Here is a 24,473-nt window from a genome sequence, read left to right as displayed (position 1 = left end):
TCAGACGGATTATGAAAGAGAATTATAATCAGGGACTTTCTTATGTATTGTGACATTGAAAGTCTTTGAATGGCATTTACAAGTGTTACACACATATGGGAAATTAATGGAATTTATCTGTCATTTGTGGATGACGTTTTGGAGTATATTATAATTACTCCGTCATCTGGAGAATGATAGCTTTGGAAGCAGGGAGGTATTTATGAACTTGTTAAAACAACAAACGTGAGGAGATCACAAACGCTGACACTTGACAATTATCATTGTGATTTCTGATATCTGTGAAGGACGTAGTGTAGAGTTGTATTTACCACTATTTTCATTATTTTTTGCCGATGACATCTTAATGGTGCAACAGTTACAGGCTGGAGTTCAAGATTGACAGAAAACATGTAGAGGGCTCTGATATCAGTTTGAAATATAAAAGATGTCAGCTTCGTTCAAATTCACACATTCGTCACCACTCACCACTTTCCGTTACAGGCAAAGCAGTGATTTTGTATGGAACTGAATCAGCTTTCTTGGTGCTCAATAAGCACTTTCTACATTGTTTTATTTTCTCTCTCTCTCTCTTTCTCTCTCTCTCTCTCTCTCTCTCTCTCTCTCTCTCTCTCTCTCTCTCTCTCTCTCTCTCTCTCTCTCTCTCTCTCTCTCTCTCTCTCTCTCTCTCTCTCTCTCTCTCTCTGTGTTCTCAACTCATCGTATAATGAATGGTGTTGGACATTGGCTACACCTGCAATACTGCTGAAACAAATATCTGCTGATGATAAAGTCACAATTGTACAATCAACTCTGCCCTTGGCAGAGATTTCTTATGTATGTGGAAAAGGTTTTCTCGCTTCTATTTAAAAGACGAACACGTTGTTAATTCGTTAGGTTAAAAAAAACGAAAATCCGATGACAGCAAAATACTACTTCTTTTGTTAACCCAGTACAGTAATAAACTGTAATTAATTATCTTATTACGAATATCGAGGAATTTCTTTTTTCATAATAATATTTCGTCCTAGTTCGTTTCAGGTGTTTTTCATTTGTCCCATCACTGACGTTTGTAAATAGTCTTTGTTACGGACTGTTCGTTCCCAAAACACATATTTCCTTGTTGTGTCCTATCTGCTTGTTGTCTCCGCGTGATCGTTTGTTGCCACTGTATAGAACTGTTAAGATAACACCTTGATAGATGTGAGCATGAGTTGAATCATTGACACTGTCTTTGTCAAACCAATCTTCATCTCCCAACCGACGCAAACGGCGACCTACATGTTTGACTGAACAGTTTGTGGAAGGAGTAGGTTAGGGAATTTTGCTCCAGCTTACAGATGATCCAGGTCACAGTAGGAACAACACAGATATTGGAGGTTAGTTATTGAGGAACTCATTAACAAGATAATCTATAAATAGGGAGCATGTGCAGGACGGAGTGGAAGATGGGTGGTACATCGTATATATTGACACTATGTGTTGAAGATGGGATAGGGCATCGTATGTATTGACGGTTTATGTGGAAGATGGGTGGTACATCGTACATATTGACACTATGTGTCAAAGATGGGATAGGGCATCGTATGTATTGACGGTTTATGTGGAAGATTGGTGGTACATCATATATATTGACACTTTGTGTCAAAGATGGGATAAGGCATCGTTTGTATTGACGGTTTATGTGGCAGATGGGTAGGACATGGTATATATTGACACTATGTGTCGAAGATGGGATAGGGCATCGTATGTATTGACGGTTTATGTGGAAGATGGGTGGTACATCGTACATATTGACACTATGTGTCAAAGATGGGATAGGGCATCGTATGTATTGACGGTTTATGTGGAAGATGGGTGGTACATCATATATATTGACACTTTGTGTCAAAGATGGGATAAGGCATCGTTTGTATTGACGGTTTATGTGTCAGATGGGTGGTACATCGTATATATTGACACTATGTGTCGAAGATGGGATAGGGCATCGTATGTATTGACGGTTTATGTGGCAGATGGGTAGGACATGGTATATATTGGCACTATGTGTCGAAGATGGGATAGGGCATCATTTGTATTGACGGTTTATGTGGCAGATGGGTGGTACATCGTATATATTGACACTATGTGTCGAAGATTGGATAGGGCATCGTTTGTATTGACGGTTTATGTGGCAGATGGGTGGTACATCGTATATATTGACACGATGTGTCGAAGATGGGATAGGGCATCGTTTGTATTGCCGGTTTATGTGGAAGATGGGTGGTACATCGTATATATTGACAGCATGTATGGAAAACGAACGGGACATCCTGTATATTGATGGTATGTGTCAAACATGGGTGGGACATCGTATATATTGACAGATGCGGGATGGTGGTGGCCTTCAGCAACCTATGCTGTACTGACGGGATTGGGAGGTCAGGCTCGCTGACCTGACTGATACAGGACATCGTATATATTGACAGATGCGGGTTGGTGGTGGTCTTCAGCAACCCATGCTGTACTGACGGGATTGGGTAGGTCAGGCTCGCTGACTTGACTGATACAGGACATCGTATATATTGACAGATGCGGGTTGGTGGTGGTCTTCAGCAACCCATGCTGTACTGACGGGATTGGGTAGGTCAGGCTCGCTGACTTGACTGATACAGGTCATCGTATATATTGACAGATGAGGGTTAGAGATGGTCTTCAGCAACCCATGCTTTACTGACGGGATTGGGTAGGTCCGGCTCGCTGACCTGACTGATACATGTCTTCGTATTCCAATTGTTCATAATCGATGCTCAGGATTTAAATCTCTGGACTGTCTGGTACAGACTCGGTTATTTACTGACCGCCTCCATGTAGCTGAAATATTGACAATATTGAAATATAACAAACAAACATCGAAACAATGTGACGTTAAAAAATATTATCTTTTATTAATCCAAAAATAATGTTTGAGGAATTAAATAAAAGTGTTAGACAATTATAGGTGCAGCCAGACATCTGATAGACCGTTATGCCTGTACGAAATCATAATGGTGAATGTTTTAACATCCATTCAACCTGTATGAGACCTCGTGTTCATGTTTTGTTTGTTTTGGTTTTTGTTTTTGTTTCTTTGTGTTATTTTTTTGTGGTGGGTGGGTTTTTTTGGGGGTGGTTGTCAATAAGAGAGATAAGTTACATCACGTTTCAGAACGATATCATCTCACTAAACAATCGGAACATGTGGTACATGTCATATACATATAGCATAGAGAAGGATATAGGTTCCCACAAAGTAGAATGGTAACGTTGTTATGTACCTCATTACGTTGAAAACTGCTGTGGAAAGTGACTAAAATGACGTTGTGAAGTATTGCTGTGGAGCGAGGGTACTGTGTGACATTTAAGTGGAAGAATATGAGTATATGAAATGAAGGAGAGGTTGCCAGGTGTACCACCATCCTTACAAACCATTATGAAAAATCGAACATGGCTTCTTGTGTTGAACGTTTGCTTTACCAACTAACCTGTGTTGGACCAATGTTAAGTCAATGTTTTTTTGTCAGTGAGACATCAAGTGGAATCATGTTTCAGAGCCATACACTTTCACAAAATACTGCGGACAACTAAACGAAAGAGTTCTTGTCTTTTAGGAGACAAATATGCTTTTTAGAAGGTTTCGAAATGCTACATTGGTTATATTTAAGATTACACTTTCTCAGTTAAGTACATAGAAATCTGGATTCAAATGTGACAGGTGAGCCAATTGCCGCAGTGGTACTGAAAAAAGGGGATCTAGATTACCAGTTGCGTTGCCTAGGAAACGGTACATGTCATACATACAAAGCATACTACATATGATAAAAGGTTTGCCCTCTAAGGAAAAAAAGCGAAGTCTAGTGATTGCTAAGTAAAAATCTAACAACTGTCGTCACCGTTGTGTGTTTTTGAAAATGATAAAAACAAAGAAGCATTGCTACGTATAAGGTCATTGTTGTACATTTACTTGGGATATGAGCATGTTAAATTGTCTTTAACTACTTCTTGGCGATCGTCAGGTGAGTGATGAGTCATCATATAGAGTAATGAGTCATCATATAGAGTAATGAGTCATCATATAGAGTAATGAGTCACCATATAGAGTAATGAGTCACCATATAGAGTAATGAGTCATCATATAGAGTAATGAATCATCATATAGAGTAATGAGGCATCATATAGAGTAATGAGGCATCATATAGAGTAATGAGGCATCATATAGAGTACATACAAGAAATCAATATAATGTCAGATTTCATGATCAATGATAACAATAAGATGGCGACTCTGTGAGATTAACGGGAGAGAAGCCAATTAGGTACAGCCAAACTGCAGTGATGGGGCTAGTTTTATAGGCATTGGGCCAACTATGGTAAACAGCAGATAGGCATGCACATGCTAACATACATTATGGTAAATACTAATCGCTGATGCAGATATGTGGCCAGGTCATGTGATGATGTCAGTATCCTAGTTCCTGACAATTGATGCAGATATGTGCCCAGGTCACGTGATGATGTCAGTATCCTAGTTCCTGACGATTGATGCAGATATGTGCCCAGGTCACGTGATGATGTCAGTATCTATAGTTATGAAAACGACTAGTTCCTGACGACGGAGTTTTGATAGGTTGGCTCTGCGAAGGAAAAACACAGATGTAAGTCAGTGATAATGGTGATACAGAATCCGCCATTGTGTGTACAACTTAACTCCCTTCCGGCTTCCATGAATGTCACATACATTTTATTAAATTTTAAAGTAAATAATTTTAAGTAATGTTTTGAAGACAATATATTGACAGGGCATTGTACAAAGAGATCTTTTACTCTACCATGACTACGTCAAATACTGGAATCAGTACATAAATAAATGAATGAACTATCACTTTGGATTGAAAAATGCGTCTGATTTTATGACTGCTTCACAGTGCACGCACACAACACTGTCGTACTACTTCAGCTTGGCCACCAACATGACTGATGGAAATGTAAATAATAAAAAACATTTATTAAAACTCGAAAAATACAATTATATACAATTTTCCTTCACAATTATTAGGGAACCTCACTATCACATTACCTTCTATTACAAGAATATTCAATCTCAATTGCCCAACCGTTAACAAGCAACTTTGAAAAACAAAACAATAAATATCCTTTGTACAAGATTTACAGATAACCATCCTGGTGTGTAAAGCATATGTTTGCTTCCGTTTAGAGAGTATCAATTCGGTTTTACATTTATCGAATTTTCAAACATATTAAGTTTAACTCCTAAATGATTAGGTTGTCATAGCAAATTGACCATACGGTTTCTAATTCAGTTATTAAATATGGGCTATCAACTCGCTTGCAGTGAAACATATAGGTAACATACATATGAGTAACCATCGATGTTTCAACATGTGACAAACTACTATTATTTATGTTAAAAACCCATAAATTAATCATATTAACATCCTTTATCCTTGTATGATTAATGTATAATTTGTAGTATCGTAAAGACTCACAGGTGCTTTGTGAAATGTAAAGCATTTTATCTCAAACCACAATATGTGATTCCGGATTAAAACAGATGCCGAACGATGCATGCGAATCCCTAAACTAACGATTAGTCTCAGACTATATATACTGACAGTAAAAAATATACCCATTTAAATTTAAAAAAAGCCCAAGTGAGATGGGAAATTCAGAACCTAAGGAAATCTAGACTTGCTCCATATAGGGCTTTATGGAGGGCTAGGTAGCAAAGAAAATAATGTGGTTCACGGAACTGTGAGACAGGGGCTTGCAGATCCCAAGTGGATCTGGTGGTCAGGCTCGGTGATGTAATTTATCTAATCGCCGTCATCTCATTCGAATACTTTAGTGTGCGGCGGAAACAACGAATTTTATAACTGGCTCGTTCTCAGTTCTGATGCTATTAGAGTAATAGCCACAAGTCAAAGTGCCCAACTTACCGTCGTCGTATTTCTGTGCTTTGGTTGGTTTTACTTTCTTGTCTTTTGCTGGGGTGAAAAAGGATAAATACAGATAAGGACATCATGTTGTTTTACAGCACGGATATACATGTACCACTGATAAACAGGACTTATATAGAACTGTTAAACAGGACCATGTACCACTGATAAACAGGACTTATATAGAACTGTTAAACAGGACCATGTACCACTGATAAACAGGATTTATATAGAACTGTTAAACAGGACCATGTACCACTGATAAACAGGACTTATATAGAACTGTTAAACAGGACCATGTACCACTGATAAACAGGACTTATATAGAACTGTTAAACAGGACCATGTACCACTGATAAACAGGACTTATATAGAGCTGTTAAACAGGACCATGTACCACTGATAAACAGGACTTATATAGAACTGTTAAACAGGACCATGTACCACTGATAAACAGGACTTATATAGAACTGTTAAACAGGACCATGTACCACTGATAAACAGGACTTATATAGAACTGTTAAACAGGACCATGTACCACTGATAAACAGGACGTATATAGAACTTTTAAACAGGACCATGTACCGCTGATAAACATGACTTATATAGAACTGTTAAACAGGACCATGTACCACTGATAAACAGGACTTATATAGAACTGTTAAACAGGACCATGTACCACTGATAAACAGGACTTATATAGAACTGTTAAACAGGACCATGTACCACTGATAAACAGGACTTATATAGAACTGTTAAACAGGACCATGTACCACTGATAAACAGGACTTATATAGAACTGTTAAACAGGACCATGTACCACTGATAAACAGGACTTATATAGAACTGTTAAACAGGACCATGTACCACTGATAAACAGGACGTATATAGAACTTTTAAACAGGACCATGTACCGCTGATAAACATGACTTATATAGAACTGTTAAACAGGACCATGTACCACTGATAAACAGGACTTATATAGAACTGTTAAACAGGACCATGTACCACTGATAAACAGGACTTATATAGAACTGTTAAACAGGACCATGTACCACTGATAAACAGGACTTATATAGAACTGTTAAACAGGACCATGTACCACTGATAAACAGGACTTATATAGAGCTGTTAAACAGGACCATGTACCACTGATAAACAGGACTTATATAGAACTGTTAAACAGGACCATGTACCACTGATAAACAGGACTTATATAGAACTGTTAAACAGGACCATGTACCACTGATAAACAGGACTTATATAGAACTGTTAAACAGGACCATGTACCACTGATAAACAGGACGTATATAGAACTTTTAAACAGGACCATGTACCGCTGATAAACATGACTTATATAGAACTGTTAAACAGGACCATGTACCACTGATAAACAGGACTTATATAGAACTGTTAAACAGGACCATGTACCACTGATAAACAGGACTTATATAGAACTGTTAAACAGGACCATGTACCACTGATAAACAGGATTTATATAGAACTGTTAAACAGGGCCATGTACCACTGATAAACAGGACTTATATAGAACTGTTAAACAGGACCATGTACCACTGATAAACAGGACTTATATAGAACTGTTAAACAGGACCATGTACCACTGATAAACAGGACTTATATAGAACTGTTAAACAGGACCATGTACCACTGATAAACATGACTTATATAGAGCTGTTAAACAGGACCATGTACCACTGATAAACAGGACCTATATAGAACTGTTAAACAGGACCATGTACCACTGATAAACAGGACTTATATAGAACTGTTAAACAGGACCATGTACCACTGATAAACAGGACTTATATAGAACTGTTAAACAGGACCATGTACCACTGATAAACAGGACTTATATAGAACTGTTAAACAGGGCCATGTACCACTGATAAACAGGACTTATATAGAACTGTTAAACAGGACCATGTACCACTGATAAACAGGACTTATATAGAACTGTTAAACAGGACCATGTACCACTGATAAACAGGACTTATATAGAACTGTTAAACAGGACCATGTACCACTGATAAACAGGACTTATATAGAGCTGTTAAACAGGACCATGTACCACTGATAAACAGGACCTATATAGAACTGTTAAACAGGACCATGTACCACTGATAAACAGGACCTATATAGAACTGTTAAACAGGACCATGTACCACTGATAAACAGGACGTATATAGAACTTTTAAACAGGACCATGTACCACTGATAAACAGGACTTATATAGAACTGTTAAACAGGACCATGTACCACTGATAAACAGGACTTATATAGAACTGTTAAACAGGACCATGTACCACTGATAAACAGGACTTATATAGAGCTGTTAAACAGGACCATGTACCACTGATAAACAGGACCTATATAGAACTGTTAAACAGGACCATGTACCACTGATAAACAGGACCTATATAGAACTGTTAAACTGGACCATGTACCACTGATAAACAGGACTTATATAGAACTGTTAAACAGGACCATGTACCACTGATAAACAGGACGTATATAGAACTTTTAAACAGGACCATGTACCACTGATAAACAGGACTTATATAGAACTGTTAAACAGGACCATGTACCACTGATAAACAGGACTTATATAGAACTGTTAAACAGGACCATGTACCACTGATAAACAGGACTTATATAGAACTGTTAAACAGGACCATGTACCACTGATAAACAGGACCTATATAGAACTGTTAAACAGGACCATGTACCGCTGATAAACAGGACTTATATAGAACTGTTAAACAGGACCATGTACCACTGATAAACAGGACTTATATAGAACTGTTAAACAGGACCATGTACCGCTGATGCACAGGGCACTATGTAACATTAACTTACAAAACGAAAGTTGTTGATATATGATTTTCCAAAATGAATATTTCTTTTACAGTTTAATATATAAAGGTAGATTTGGAAGTATATTTTTACTGCATATGTGAATATGTCTCTACGCAATGATGATGTGATTTAGTATTCCATTTTCATGTGGAGTACCAAACCAAATCATGTTTTTAGATAATATCAATGGATGAGGATAAACATTGTTGAGCCAAATTTGTAGGTTTATCCCAAAGGTTTGTGTCTCCTGACATTCCCAGTACACATGACACACACTCTCATTTACATCATTGCAAAAACACACAAACTGTTATCAACTTTTTTTCATTTTGACCTATTCCTATTTTGTATTTTTGTGTCAATAAGCTTTGTATCTCTAAATTACTATGAACCAGGAACCATCCTTATATTAAATTAGAACTCACAACCCGCGGACTGAGGCAGCTGTGTGTGTTGCGTTTCTTTAGACCTCTGGACCACCAGTTCTCATCACTGATATCGTGAAAACCGGGGAGAGTGAGGAAGTTAGTTTCGTTTTATGTCGCTTTTAGCAATATTCCAGCAATATCATATTGGGGGATAGCAGAAATAGACTTCACACATTGTAACCCATGTGGGAATCGAATCCAGGCCTATGCAAATGCTTTGATCACGAGGCTACCCCGCCGCCCCCAATCACATCAGATGGTAAAGCATAGCTGTGTTGAGTAAATATGCACCCCACATAGTCAATGTGCATTTTGTCACTCCGCACAGTCTTTATCCACGTCTTAGTACCTCTTTGTTTTCGTATGTTCTCGCTCATTTCAAGCTGGATGTCACCGTAGGATTGACCCGAAGCAGTTCCTGTGAACATACCAAATTTCAGCATACACTGTGAATCAAATTAAAATGTTTGCCAAATGCATGTTTGTTTGTGCATCATCTTCTAGACACTATGTTGGCTGACACTGTGGGCGTCTCCAATTTCAGGCAAAATCAGTTTTAGCCAAATATTAAAGTGTGATTGAGCATTTCGGGTGATAGAGGCAAAGACGGTCATTCGAGGTGTGACCCAACAGTCTCTTGTTATTGTTGTTGTTTTGTTGTTGCTGATGCTGTTGTGTAACGTACTCATCAATATTCCAGCTAAATGGTTGTAATCGAGTCATGGACAGACACGCCAGGGATCAAAGGCACCAGCGTCGATCTAAGCAATTGGGATGCGATGACATGTGTCAACCAAGACAGACAGCAAGACCACCTGACCCCGTTAGTCGCCTCTATCGACAAGCATGGATCTTTACAGATTTACCCTACTGTGAAGATAGTTATTAATATATTATAATACATGTGGATATGAACTGCGTGTCATCCAGTGTGTCGTCGTGGCACAGAAGAAAACAAATCACTGGAAGGTGTCGGGATTGATTGTTTTTCTCTATCGAGAGCCCTAGCAAAACATCGGACGCCATGATGTTCAGCTGATGGTCGCCCGAAGCTTCATACAGGTCTGATCGTATCTTATAATTTGTGATACACCTATGATACCTTTGTGTGTAGACGCGCAAACTCAAACTAACTTTAAGTTGTTATGATAATTGCAGAATTCGTATCGCCATGAGGGCCTTTCTCCATCATTCTGCTTGTCTTGAAATTCTGATTAACTGATATAGGCCTCCTATTAACACTTAGATATGGTTAATACTCCAAACCGCTTTATGAAAGAAGGACCACGATTAACTTTAATATCTGATTCGTGTGTTTGAAACCAGCAACAGTTTACCTGTTTCTTGTCGTGTGCTTTCTTCATCTTCAAATGCAAGGTTGCGATAGATATGAGCAGAATCGTCATCTGGAACATTGTGTTATTTCAGAATAAATTACATAGAATTGTAGGACAGTCTGCTTGATTTAGCAGAAAACCCCATGCATACTTTGTGAACCCCAAAATGACAGGAATGAGGAACGCAAAGTCGGACTCAAAATAATCTGAAAACCAGGTGTTAAGGGTAAGAGTTCTTACATTTCGTTAAGTAGTTCGTTATTGTGAAAGGATTAAAGCTTCAAAATAAAGTTTTTAATTTGTTATGATGCCAATATCATCAGGGAATAGTAATAACTCTGCCAAGGAGTTAAAGAAGCTTCACACTGCTGTACCTTGAGTTGACACGCACGTCCTGTCATAATAAACGAGTTTTACTTCTAAACATTCCATATCGCTGTTTGCCTATTGGCTCGTGTTGCTTGAAGCCTGGTTTATAACTTCATGTCCAGGCTACTGTGTACAATTCGTAGGCAGTGCAAATTCAACTTCTACTTGGTGCAGCTACTGCTACTGGAGTTCTGTATTCCATGTTACTATCATCGGGTGTTGTGTTTTGTTGTTTTACGCCGCACTCACCAATATTCCAGCTGTATGTCGGCGGTCTGTATATAACAGTCATGTACTGCTGTAGACTGCCGTTTTGAAAGCTTGGCGACCGTTCTCGGGCGCTCTTGCGAGTTTTGTTACCATTTTAAACGATTCGTTTGCCATTACAGATGCGTTTGTTTCGGTTTTAGAGGAAATTGTTGCAGGTTTGGAAGGATATTTTCCTATTTGGGTGATTTTTTGGTCCTGTTTGGGTGTATATGAGCTCGGTTTTGAGGATTTGTTCACCGTTTCTATGGTAGGCCTGATACAGGCCACTTATTAACACTTAAATATGATTAATCCTCAAAAAAAGACTCATGAAAGAAGCACCCCGATTAACTTTTATATTTGCTTCGTTGTGTTTACCTGATTTTTGTCGTGTGTTTTCTTTATCTTCAAATCGAAGGTTGCCATAGATGTGAGCAGGATCGTCATCTGGAACATTGTGTTATTTCAGAAAATAAATCATTATTTTTTTGGCCAGTCAGTTTGATTTAGCAGAAAATCCCATGCATACTTTGTGAACCCATAAATGACAGGAATGAGGAACGCAAAGACTGAGACATAATAATCTGAAAACCAGGTGTTAAGGGTAAGAGTCCTTACACTTCGTTAAGTAGTTCGTTATTGTGAAAGGATTGAAGCTTCAAAACAGAACATTGCATATCCCTGTTTGTCTATTGGCTCGTGTTGTCCTCATTCTGCTTGAAGCTTGAAGCACATAATCACGGGTAGAAGAATTCACAGGCAACATCCAAGACTGATTAGTCCACCTATTGCTTCATTCCATGTTTAGCACAATCAGCATACGCTACTCGGATACGATGACATGTGTCAACCAAGAGAGCAAGCCTGACCACTCGATCCCGTTAGTTGCCCCTTACGACAAGCGTTGATTGCTGAAGATCAATTCTAACCCGGATCTTCACGGGAAGTAGAATTCATAGGCACTGCCACTTCCAAGGCTGGTTAATCCAGCTACTGCTGTAGGAGATCTGCATCCCACGTTTTAGATGATTGGAAATGTCATATAAGGATTTGATGTATTGCTTTCATTTTCCTTTTACGTGTTGTGCCTGTCGTTATAGAGCTGAGTTGGGTGTTACATTACAACATTACAACATGTACTGACTTAGCCATATTCGTGTATACGTAAACTTACTCAATTTAAATGTCCACATGAAGCAAAATGTGTTTGGCTTGATATGTACACTCAAATCCTTGGAACCCAAACAAACCGACCAGCTCTGAATGTACGTGTGGTGATTAGTAATGTTATATACTGAGCACGTGAGTATACGCGTTTAGATGACAAGGACTACAGGATTCATCACTCGTATTAAGTCACATATATATATATATATATATATATATATATATTCACGTATGCAAGTATACACACGTATGGATAGACGTGTTTGTGAACGGGTTATACGTTATGGGCATCACTCAGCATATCCTATATATAATACTGGTACCACACCTCGACTTGGCCGTTCACGTCACTCAGTATATGCTATATATATCATTGGTGCCATACCTCCACTTGGCCGTTCACGTCACTCAGTATATGCTATATATAATATTAGTGCCATACCTCCACTTGGCCGTTCACGTCACTCAGTATATGCTACATATAATATTAATGCCATGCCTCCACTTGGCCGTTCACGTCACTCAGTATATGCTATATATAACATTGGTGCTATACCTCCACTTGGCCGTTCACGTCACTCAGTATATGCTTTATATGCCATTGGTGCCATGCCTCCACTTGGCCGTTCACGTCACTAAGTATATGTTATAGACAACATTGGTGCTATACCTCCACTTGGCCGTTCACGTCATTCAGTATATGCTCTATATAAGATTGGGGCTGTACCTCCACTTGGCCGTTCACGTCATTCAGTATATGCTCTATATAAGATTGGGGCTGTACCTCCACTTGGCCGTTCACGTCATTCAGTACATGCTATATATACCATTGGTGCCATACCTCCACCTGGCCGTTCACGTCATTCAGTATATGCTTTATATGACATTGGTGCCATACCTCCATTGGCCGTTCACGTCACTCAGTACATGCTATATATAATATTGGTGCTATACTTCCACTTGGCCGTTCACGTCACTCAGTATATGCTACATATAATATTAATGCCATGCCTCCACTTGGCCGTTCACGTCACTCAGTATATGCTATATATAATATTGGTGCTATACTTCCACTTGGCCGTTCACGTCACTCAGTATATGCTACATATAATATTAATGCCATGCCTCCACTTGGCCGTTCACGTCACTCAGTATATGATATATATAATATTAGTGCCATACCTCCACTTGGCCGTTCACGTCACTCAGTATATGCTCTATATAATATTGGTGCTATACCTCCATTTGACCATTCACGTCACTCAGTGTATGCTATATATATCATTGGTGCCATACCTCTACTTGGCCGTTCACGTCACTCAGTATATGCTATATATAATATTAGTGTCATGCCTCCACTTGGCCTTTCGATTCACTCAGTATATGCTATATATAATATTGGTGCTATACCTCCACTTGGCCGTTCACGTCATTCAGTATATGCTATATATAATATTGGTGCTATACCTCCACTTGGCCGTTCACGTCACTCAGTATATGCTATATATAATATTAGTGCCATACCTCCACTTGGCCGTTCACGTCACTCAGTATATGCGATATATATCATTGGTGCCATACCTCCACTTGGCCGTTCACGTCACTCAGTATATGCTGCTATATATAATATTAGTGCCATACTCCACTTGGCCGTTCACGTCACTCAGTATATGCTACATATAATATTAATGCCATGCCTCCACTTGGCCGTTCACGTCACTCAGTATATGCTTTATATGCCATTGGTGCCATGCCTCCACTTGGCCGTTCACGTCACTAAGTATATGTTATAGACAACATTGGTGCTATACCTCCACTTGGCCGTTCACGTCATTCAGTATATGCTCTATATAAGATTGGGGCTGTACCTCCACTTGGCCGTTCACGTCATTCAGTATATGCTCTATATAAGATTGGGGCTGTACTCCACTTGGCCGTTCACGCCATTCAGTATATGCTACATATAATATTAATGCTTATGCCTCCACTTGGCCGTTCACGTCACTCAGTATATGCTATATATAACATTGGTGCTATACCTCCACTTGGCCGTTCACGTCACTCAGTATATGCTTTATATGCCATTGGTGCCATGCTCTCCACTTGGCCGTTCACGTCACTAAGTATATGTTATAGACAACATTGGTGCTATACCTCACTTGGCCGTTCACGTCATTCAGTATATGCTCTATATAAGATTGGGGCTGTACCTCCACTTGGCCGTTCACGTCATTCAGTATATGCTCTATATAAGATTGGGGCTGTAATCTCCACTTGGCCGTTCACGTCATTCAGTACATGCTATATATACCATTGGTGCCATATACTCCACCTGGCCGTTCACGTCATTCAGTATATGCTTTATATGACATTGGTGCCATACCTCCATTGGCCGTTCACGTCACTCAGTACATGCTATATATAATATTGGTGCTATACTTCCACTTGGCCGTTCACGTCACTCAGTATATGCTACATATAATATTAATGCCATGCCTCCACTTGGCCGTTCACGTCACTCAGTATATGCTATATATAATATTGGTGCTATACTTCCACTTGGCCGTTCACGTCACTCAGTATATGCTATATATAATATTAATGCTATGCCTCCACTTGGCCGTTCACGTCACTCAGTATATGATATATATAATATTAGTGCCATACCTCCACTTGGCCGTTCACGTCACTCAGTATATGCTCTATATAATATTGGTGCTATACCTCCATTTGACCATTCACGTCACTCAGTGTATGCTATATATATCATTGGTGCCATACCTCTACTTGGCCGTTCACGTCACTCAGTATATGCTATATATAATATTAGTGTCATGCCTCCACTTGGCCTTCGATTCACTCATAGTATATGCTATATATAATATTGGTGCTATACCTCCACTTGGCCGTTCACGTCATTCAGTATATGCTATATATAATATTGGTGCTATACCTCCACTTGGCCGTTCACGTCACTCAGTATATGCTATATATAATATTAGTGCCATACCTCCACTTGGCCGTTCACGTCACTCAGTATATGCTATATATCATTGGTGCCATACCTCCACTCTGGCCGTTCACGTCACTCAGTATATGCTATATATAATATTAGTGCCATACCTCCACTTGGCCGTTCACGTCACTCAGTATATGCTACATATAATATTAATGCCATGCCTCCACTTGGCCGTTCACGTCACTCAGTATATGCTATATATAACATTGGTGCTATACCTCCACTTGGCCGTTCACGTCACTCAGTATATGCTTTATATGCCATTGGTGCCATGCCTCCACTTGGCCGTTCACGTCACTAAGTATATGTTATAGACAACATTGGTGCTATACCTCCACTTGGCCGTTCACGTCATTCAGTATATGCTCTATATAAGATTGGGGCTGTACCTCCACTTGGCCGTTCACGTCATTCAGTATATGCTCTATATAAGATTGGGGCTGTAATTCTCCACTTGGCCGTTCACGTCATTCAGCATACATGCTATATATACCATTGGTGCCATACCTCCACCTGGCCGTTCACGTCATTCAGTATATGCTTTATATGACATTGGTGCCATACCTCCATTGGCCGTTCACGTCACTCAGTACATGCTATATATAATATTGGTGCTATACTTCCACTTGGCCGTTCACGTCACTCAGTATATGCTACATATAATATTAATGCCATGCCTCCACTTGGCCGTTCACGTCACTCAGTATATGCTATATATAATATTGGTGCTATACTTCCACTTGGCCGTTCACGTCACTCAGTATATGCTACATATAATATTAATGCCATGCTCCACTTGGCCGTTCACGTCACTCAGTATATGATATATATAATATTAGTGCCATACCTCCACTTGGCCGTTCACGTCACTCAGTATATGCCTATATAATATTGGTGCTATACCCATTTGACCATTCACGTCACTCAGTGTATGCTATATATATCATTGGTGCCATACCTCTACTTGGCCGTTCACGTCACTCAGTATATGCTATATATAATATTAGTGTCATGCCTCCACTTGGCCTTTCGATTCACTCAGTATATGCTATATATAATATTGGTGCTATACCTCCACTTGGCCGTTCACGTCATTCAGTATATGCTATATATAATATTGGTGCTATACCTCCACTTGGCCGTTCACGTCACTCAGTATATGCTATATATAACATTGGTGCCATACCTCCACTTGGCCGTTCACGTCACTCAGTACATGCTATATATAACATTGGTGCTATAATTCCCACTTGGCCGTTCACGTCACTCAGTATATGCTATATATAATATTGGTGCCATACCTCCACTTGGCCGTTCACGCCCACTCAGTACATGCTATATATAATATTGGTGCTATACCTCCACTTGGCCGTTCACGTCACTCAGTATATGCTATATATAATATTGGTGCCATACCTCCACTTGGCCGTTCACGTCACTCAGTACATGCTATATATAACATTGGTGCTATACCTCCACTTGGCCGTTCACGTCACTCAGTACATGCTATATATAACATTGGTGCTATACCTCCACTTGGCCGTTCACGTCACTCAGTATATGCTATATATAACATTGGTGCCATACCTCCACTTGGCCGTTCACGTCACTCAGTACATGCTATATATACCATTGGTGCTATACCTCCACTTGGCCGTTCACGTCACTCAGTATATGCTATATATAATATTAGTGTCATGCCTCCACTTGGCCTTTCGATTCACTCAGTATATGCTATATATAATATTGGTGCTATACCTCCACTTGGCCGTTCACGTCATTCAGTATATGCTATATATAATATTGGTGCTATACCTCCACTTGGCCGTTCACGTCACTCAGTATATGCTATATATAACATTGGTGCCATACCTCCACTTGGCCGTTCACGTCATTCAGTATATGCTCTATATAAGATTGGGGCTGTACCTCCACTTGGCCGTTCACGTCATTCAGTATATGCTCTATATAAGATTGGGGCTGTACCTCCACTTGGCCGTTCACGTCATTCAGTACATGCTATATATACCATTGGTGCCATACCTCCACCTGGCCGTTCACGTCATTCAGTATATGCTTTATATGACATTGGTGCCATACCTCCATTGGCCGTTCACGTCACTCAGTACATGCTATATATAATATTGGTGCTATACTTCCACTTGGCCGTTCACGTCACTCAGTATATGCTACATATAATATTAATGCCATGCCTCCACTTGGCCGTTCACGTCACTCAGTATATGCTATATATAATATTGGTGCTATACTTACTTCCACTTGGCCGTTCACGTCACTCAGTATATGCTACATATAATATTAATGCCATGCCTCCACTTGGCCGTTCACGTCACTCAGTATATGATATATATAATATTAGTGCCATACCTCCACTTGGCCGTTCACGTCACTCAGTATATGCTCTATATAATATTGGTGCTATACCTCCATTTGACCATTCACGTCACTCAGTGTATGCTATATATATCATTGGTGCCATACCTCTACTTGGCCGTTCACGTCACTCAGTATATGCTATATATAATATTAGTGTCATGCCTCCACTTGGCCTTTCGATTCACTCAGTATATGCTATATATAATATTGGTGCTATACCTCCACTTGGCCGTTCACGTCATTCAGTATATGCTATATATAATATTGGTGCTATACCTCCACTTGGCCGTTCACGTCACTCAGTATATGCTATATATAATATTAGTGCCATACCTCCACTTGGCCGTTCACGTCACTCAGTACATGCTATATATAACATTGGTGCTATACCTCCACTTGGCCGTTCACGTCACTCAGTATATGCTACATATAATATTAATGCCATGCCTCCACTTGGCCTTTCGATTCACTCAGTATATGCTATATATAATATTGGTGCTATACCTCCACTTGGCCGTTCACGTCACTCAGTATATGCTATATATAATATTGGTGCTATACCTCCACTTGGCCGTTCACGTCACTCAGTATATGCTATATATAACATTGGTGCCATACCTCCACTTGGCCGTTCACGTCACTCAGTACATGCTATATATAACATTGGTGCTATACCTCCACTTGGCCGTTCACGTCACTCAGTACATGCTATATATAATATTGGTGCCATACCTCCACTTGGCCGTTCACGTCACTCAGTATATGCTTTATATGACATTGGTGCTATACCTCCACTTGGCCGTTCACGTCACTCAGTATATGCTATAGATAACATTGGTGCTATACCTCTACTTGGCCGTTCACGTCTCTCAATATATGCTATATATAACATTGGTGCTATACCCCCACTTGACCGTTCACGTCACTAAGTATATGCTATATATAATATTGATGCTATACCTCCATTTGGCCGTTCACGTCACTCAGTATATGCTATATATAATATTGGTACTATACCTCCACCTGGACGTTCATGTCATTCAGTATATGCTATATATAATATTGGTGCTATACCTCCACTTGACCGTTCACGTCACTAAGTATATGCTATATATAATATTGATGCTATACCTCCATTTGGCCGTTCACGTCACTCAGTATATGCTATATATAATATTGGTGCTATACCCCCACTTGACCGTTCACGTCACTAAGTATATGCTATATATAATATTGGTGCTATACCCCCATTTGGCCGTTCACGTCACTCAGTATATGCTATAGATAATATTGGTGCTATACCCCCACTTGGCCGTTCACATCATTCAGTATATGTTATTTATAAAATTGGTGCTATACCTCCACTTGGCCGTTCACGTCACTCAGTATATGCTATATATAATATTGGTGCTTTACCTCCACTTGGCCGTTCACGTAACTCAGTATATACTGTATATGATATTTTCTTTGAGAGGCATTTAAAAGTTTGTATTTTACCAATATATAGATGAACTTCTTTATTGCTGTGAGAGCGACGTTACCACCGAACTCCAGCACCTGAAACAAGTCTTCACCCAGTACAACAACTACCCCGAACAGCAACAAACCATACAGAACTTAAACAACAAAACAAAGAAATCCACCCGCCAACAATCTGCACCCTTTATCATCAGCCCCCCCTACTACGGAATTGTCAGCCACAAAATCCAGAGAATCTTGGAAAAAAACAGGCCAATATAAATGTGGTTTTCCAGAGAACCAACCAGCCAGATACAACAACTACTGGGAACAGTTGCCCACGTCCGATGCAATTGTGTACAGGCCTATGTAGGTGAAATATCAAGACCCCTCAAAACCCGAGTCAAAGAGCATCAGGCATCAGTATCAAAATCAGCCCTATCAGATCACATCCAAGGCAACCCCGACCACAGGTTCCAGTCGGACAGAGCCAAAACCCTAACAACCAACCTCAAAAACTGTAAACTCAGGACACTCCAAGAAGCTATCTACATCAAAAGACTCCAGACATCAATCAACCACCACCAAACTGATTATATATCATTCCTACATACTACCAACTCATCAAAGATCCTCACCATCCATAATCCCCCCTTTATGCATATTACAGTTTTCACTATTCCCTTGTGTACATTGCAGGCTTGTTAACGCCTTTTATCAAAGGCCATGCGTTGTTATTGTGTCTGGCTTCCTAATCCCAATTGTAAGGTACAAACATCTCCTCTAACTTGTATATATGCTTCTCTATCCTCTTGCTGTCCATCACTTGCTTGATAACAGTGTTCACCTGGAAACGTCGCTCGCACAGCAATAAAGAAGTTGTTCATCCATATATTGCTTATCCTTCCTTGTATATGATATCGGTGCTATACCTCCACTTGGCCGCTCCATGGTCTCGTAATTCTGTCGGCGTCTTGCACCATCTGCCCTGGACGTCTGTGTAGGTCTAGTTTACACACACAAACACAACATCAAATTATACAATCTGTGCCACGATGGACATAGTGATTATATTCTTGTTCATCACACATCTCAAAGATATTGTTCGTTACTGTTAATATTACCATTCATTAAGTTTAAGAAGGAACATTCTCGTTTAACAGACATTAGGATATAATAAGTCAAATATATGGTTCGTTACTCTGCATTACCGTCAAGGAACAACATGTTATAAGGATTGACGACATCTTTGTTGCCATGGATGTTAGGTGGTGATAATAACGCCGCTATCAAGCATCTACACCGAACGTCGTATCCAATGCAATCAAAAAGAGGTTAAACCATACAACGTGAACCTCTTCATCCTACCAACCGCCACTTAAAGAAGCTTCAGTAACTTTTATAACTGCACAACAGACAAAGGTCTCTACTTACTGACAAATATGCCATTGTGATTGATGTAAATATACATTTTTACGCATTTTAGATAGCTTTTTACAATTTAATAGTATATACATCGGTAAATAAACATATGTTGGGCAGGACTTTATATTTTGTGGGGAGTAAAGAACAGAAAGGGCAATTTGGCTCCATCAATGAAAAAGACACCTACCTCTGTTGATTCTCAATAGCTGGAAAGAAAACGCAGTTGACAATGACATATTCAGAGCAATGCTATTCTATGCTGTTTTCAGCAAAATTTACTAATATTGGATAGATTCTCGTTTTTATACATAGTATAGTTGTTATATTAACGTATATCGACGTTTTAAAAGAGATAGAATGGATTGACAAAATGGTGATTAAAAATGTTTTGTAAATACATGTACTTTTTATGATTGGAAGTTCAACTTAGTAACTGAGATTAGTAGTGGCTGTATGCTCGAAGGGGGTTAAAGTAGTGAGAGTATACGTAAGTCCCAAAAGAGTCACAGAAAATTTAAACCTACCACATTATTAAATCGTAGGATATATGTTATTTTAACATAAGGCTAGATTTGTCTGCAATCGTTAACATCTGAAGGGACGGTATAAATCCAACTAGGGTCCATGCAGGTAGCAAAGGCACTGTAAGTCCCCATGGTCCCTAGTAAGTTGATCTACCTTCAGTTGTTGGCGATCTACAGCCTATTTTTATACCGTCTTGTCCTAATTTGAAATCCAATGTTAGAGAAAGTTGCTAGTTTTAATTCTTGATACTGTGATATTTTAGTTGGTTTTAGTTGGTTTAGACAGGTTATTAGAATTTACATGTATTTATGGTCAGTTTGAAACTTGTTTTAGTCACGGAATGGCTGAAATACTGCCGATGTGACTGTAAATTTTAACTCATTCACTCACGCACTCACTCACTATATTAACGTAAATTGGTGAATATTGTGTGAAGCTATGTGCATAGATTATGTCACCCATACCATCAATATATACCACAATTACACTTACGTTTTGCCGTCTGCATTCTCCTCCTCTGGTAGATAATGATGATGAGGAGCAGGATGAGGATGACTATGGCCACAGATCCTGTTGCTATGGCAATCACTGCATTCTTGCTTGTAGTTTCATCGTTCCCGATCAAGGAGGAAGCTTGCACTGCGACAGAACAGTCAGAACAGATTATCAAAATGAAGGCACGAATGTACGCCATTTGGAGACGTATTTGAAGTTTTGCCTTTTCTACAAGAGTTAGCATCATGTACTACACAGTGTACATGCACGTCTTGACCGACCACGACACTGGTCATTGATTGGTTCCAGATATATCTCTGGCGGGTCTGGTACCATTCAGGATTTTCGACACACTGTTATATTGTACATTATATCATCTTTACAAATATATATTTGCCTTCTGAGGAATTGTAATCTGTTTTAGCATATGTGACAAGTTTGTCCAACCATCAAGTGAAACATTTACCTTATTTACATTTATCGGTTTTGCTTAACGTCTAGGCAGAACACACAACAACGATAATGGGGCTACTCACAGACTTCGATGCCTGTTTGTACAGTTGATGTCCCTTGTCTATTGGTAGCAGAGCACGATAGGTTCCCCGAATCAGAAGATGACACGTGTTTCAGAAATGTTTGTCCGTAAGTGATATCGCCGTTGTGACGCCACACGTAGGAGGTGACGGCAGGGTTTGCATCGTCAACGACACATTCAACTTCAACAGCATTCCCACCCATGACACTGATGACATCTGGCCTTGTTGACAGGTGGATCTCCGGTGGATCTTATGTCAGACACAAGGTTTCAGTTCATGTTTTACAAGGTTTGAAAAATAACCACAACATCAAACATTTACAGTACACAATTGCACAATATCAGGAAACATTTATACCCTGTGAAAACAATCTGTCTGATGATACATAAACAATGGCAGGAAAACCACATCCATAAGAAATGTCTTCCAAATGAAGACTGTACAACCGTATAATTTCATATATACTCATGGGAACGAAAAAGGGAACACATGAAAGTACAAGTGTTCGTCTATTTATTTCCAGAATTTCACCCACAGTGCAATGCATGCCTTGTGAAGAAACATGGAAAGAATCAAGGAACACTTGCACTTTAATGTGTTCTTTATTTGTTTCCATGAGTATATTATGAACATGTGTTTACGAATCACTATCAAAATAGTGAAGATACCGAGTATTCTATCTCCTCCACACGTCTACCATACAAAATTTGAAAGCTTTACTAAGCCTGGAATGTGGTAACCTTGATTGAACAACTTCTAAGCAAGAGTCGTATGACGCTGTTTTAAAAGAGCATGCTTGACTGTACCTCATCCGTTTGGTCATACAGCCTTATGGAGAGTTGCATGGGACGTCTGTCTTCCACATGCACTAGGCTGTTGTGTTTGGGCGTTTGAATCAAACATGGTGCTAGCGTGTTTCAGCACCCTTGTCTTCGCGGATTTTGACAATGTTTAATTTCAGTCAAACTCAACGAATATTGAATCAGTTGCTTCACTGCATGTTCTAACATGCCGTTTAAGGCACCCATTAAGCACATAAAAAGGTGCATTACCTTAAAGTATAAAAGATCTCACCACGTTTAAGGTTATATGTGACTACCAAATGTTCGGGTTTTCCTATACTTTTTGTTTGTAGCATATTTTATTAATTATACAATTATAGCACAACTATTATGTACAACGCTTATATCTATAATTGTATTGGTTTGTATTAATATAATAACATATATACGGGGGGGCGGTGGGGTAGCCTAGCGGTTAATGCGTTCGGTCGTCACGATGAAGGCCAGGGTTCGATTTCCAAAATGGGTACAAGTGGTGAAACCTATTTCTGGTGTCCTTCGCCGTGACATTGCTGGAATATTTGCTAAGAGCGGCGTAAAACCATTTCACTCACTCACATATGCACGTACTTTCATGTTACCATCCGACCATGTCTGACGTACACATCTTTCTCATGTTGTTATCTTCTTATTTCACAGGCAATAAACTGGTTTTACTCTTAAGCGACGTTCCTCGTCTCATCATTCATTGTCCTTGCACAATTCAAGACCTGAACCCATGACAGATGTAACGAACAAGGGCTGACATGACGTTACCTTCAATGATTTAACACTGATGTGACGTCAGGACTTGTAACGCATGTCCAACGCATGATACGATAATCCTGATCTCAGTCAATCAAAGCAAAACCAATTCCGCAATATCATTCAAGTAAGCAATCGTAATATTAACACTTGCCCTTACATTTCACATTTATAGTTGCAACTGCCCGTCCAGGTGTCATCATGTGTCCATTGTCAGCAGTACAGGTCAGTTGTCCTTGGTCAGACTTGGTTACGTTACGCTTTAGGAAGGTCCACCCAGCACTTGTTCGTCCGTTGTGTGACCACCTGTATATCTGGACACTAGGGTTGGCACCATCCACGACACATCGCACACTGAGGTCTTCGCCGACAGCAACATCAATGGTATCATTGCTCGGTTCCAGATGTACCTCTGGTGGGTCTGGAGACATTATAATATTTGTATCAGCCATAAATTTAATTAGCAAATGATGCAATATCACATCAAACGGACGTGACCAGACATTTTACTTGGATGTAGAATAAACGAAATAGAAATATATTGGTCATGACAAATGTAATTATAGTATAATGCAGTATATGACGTTTGGTGATTTTACTGGTAGCATAGATGGTCATGTGGTCATCGGCGCTCTAAACATTAGACCTTCCA

General features: G+C 39.5%; 1 protein-coding gene across 2 annotated transcripts in view; it reads right to left on the bottom strand.

The window, feature by feature from the left end:
* Nucleotides 1-4,468: 4,468 nt before the first annotated feature.
* The window catches only part of LOC124262769 (B-cell receptor CD22-like), a 58,141-nt gene continuing 38,136 nt past the window's right edge, over nucleotides 4,469-24,473 (bottom strand). For both annotated transcript variants that reach the window (XM_046697312.1, XM_046697313.1), the window contains 10 exons: nucleotides 23,982-24,242; nucleotides 22,236-22,484; nucleotides 21,697-21,843; nucleotides 20,867-20,885; nucleotides 20,187-20,260; nucleotides 11,592-11,660; nucleotides 10,596-10,664; nucleotides 9,608-9,676; nucleotides 5,954-6,001; nucleotides 4,469-4,630 (listed from right to left, as the gene is read on the bottom strand). In XM_046697312.1, coding sequence (XP_046553268.1) covers nucleotides 4,596-4,630; nucleotides 5,954-6,001; nucleotides 9,608-9,676; nucleotides 10,596-10,664; nucleotides 11,592-11,660; nucleotides 20,187-20,260; nucleotides 20,867-20,885; nucleotides 21,697-21,843; nucleotides 22,236-22,484; nucleotides 23,982-24,242 — 1,040 coding nt within the window. In that variant the 3' untranslated portion in view covers nucleotides 4,469-4,595. The remainder of the gene's footprint in view (nucleotides 4,631-5,953; nucleotides 6,002-9,607; nucleotides 9,677-10,595; nucleotides 10,665-11,591; nucleotides 11,661-20,186; nucleotides 20,261-20,866; nucleotides 20,886-21,696; nucleotides 21,844-22,235; nucleotides 22,485-23,981; nucleotides 24,243-24,473) is intronic.

This window comes from Haliotis rubra, unplaced genomic scaffold (genome assembly GCF_003918875.1).
Source record: "Haliotis rubra isolate DU_JTF1 unplaced genomic scaffold, ASM391887v1 Scf854, whole genome shotgun sequence".
Classification (NCBI taxonomy): Eukaryota; Metazoa; Mollusca; class Gastropoda; order Lepetellida; family Haliotidae; genus Haliotis; species Haliotis rubra.
The sequence above is the reverse complement of the archived record's forward strand: the minus strand, read 5'-3'. Positions and strand labels throughout refer to the sequence as shown.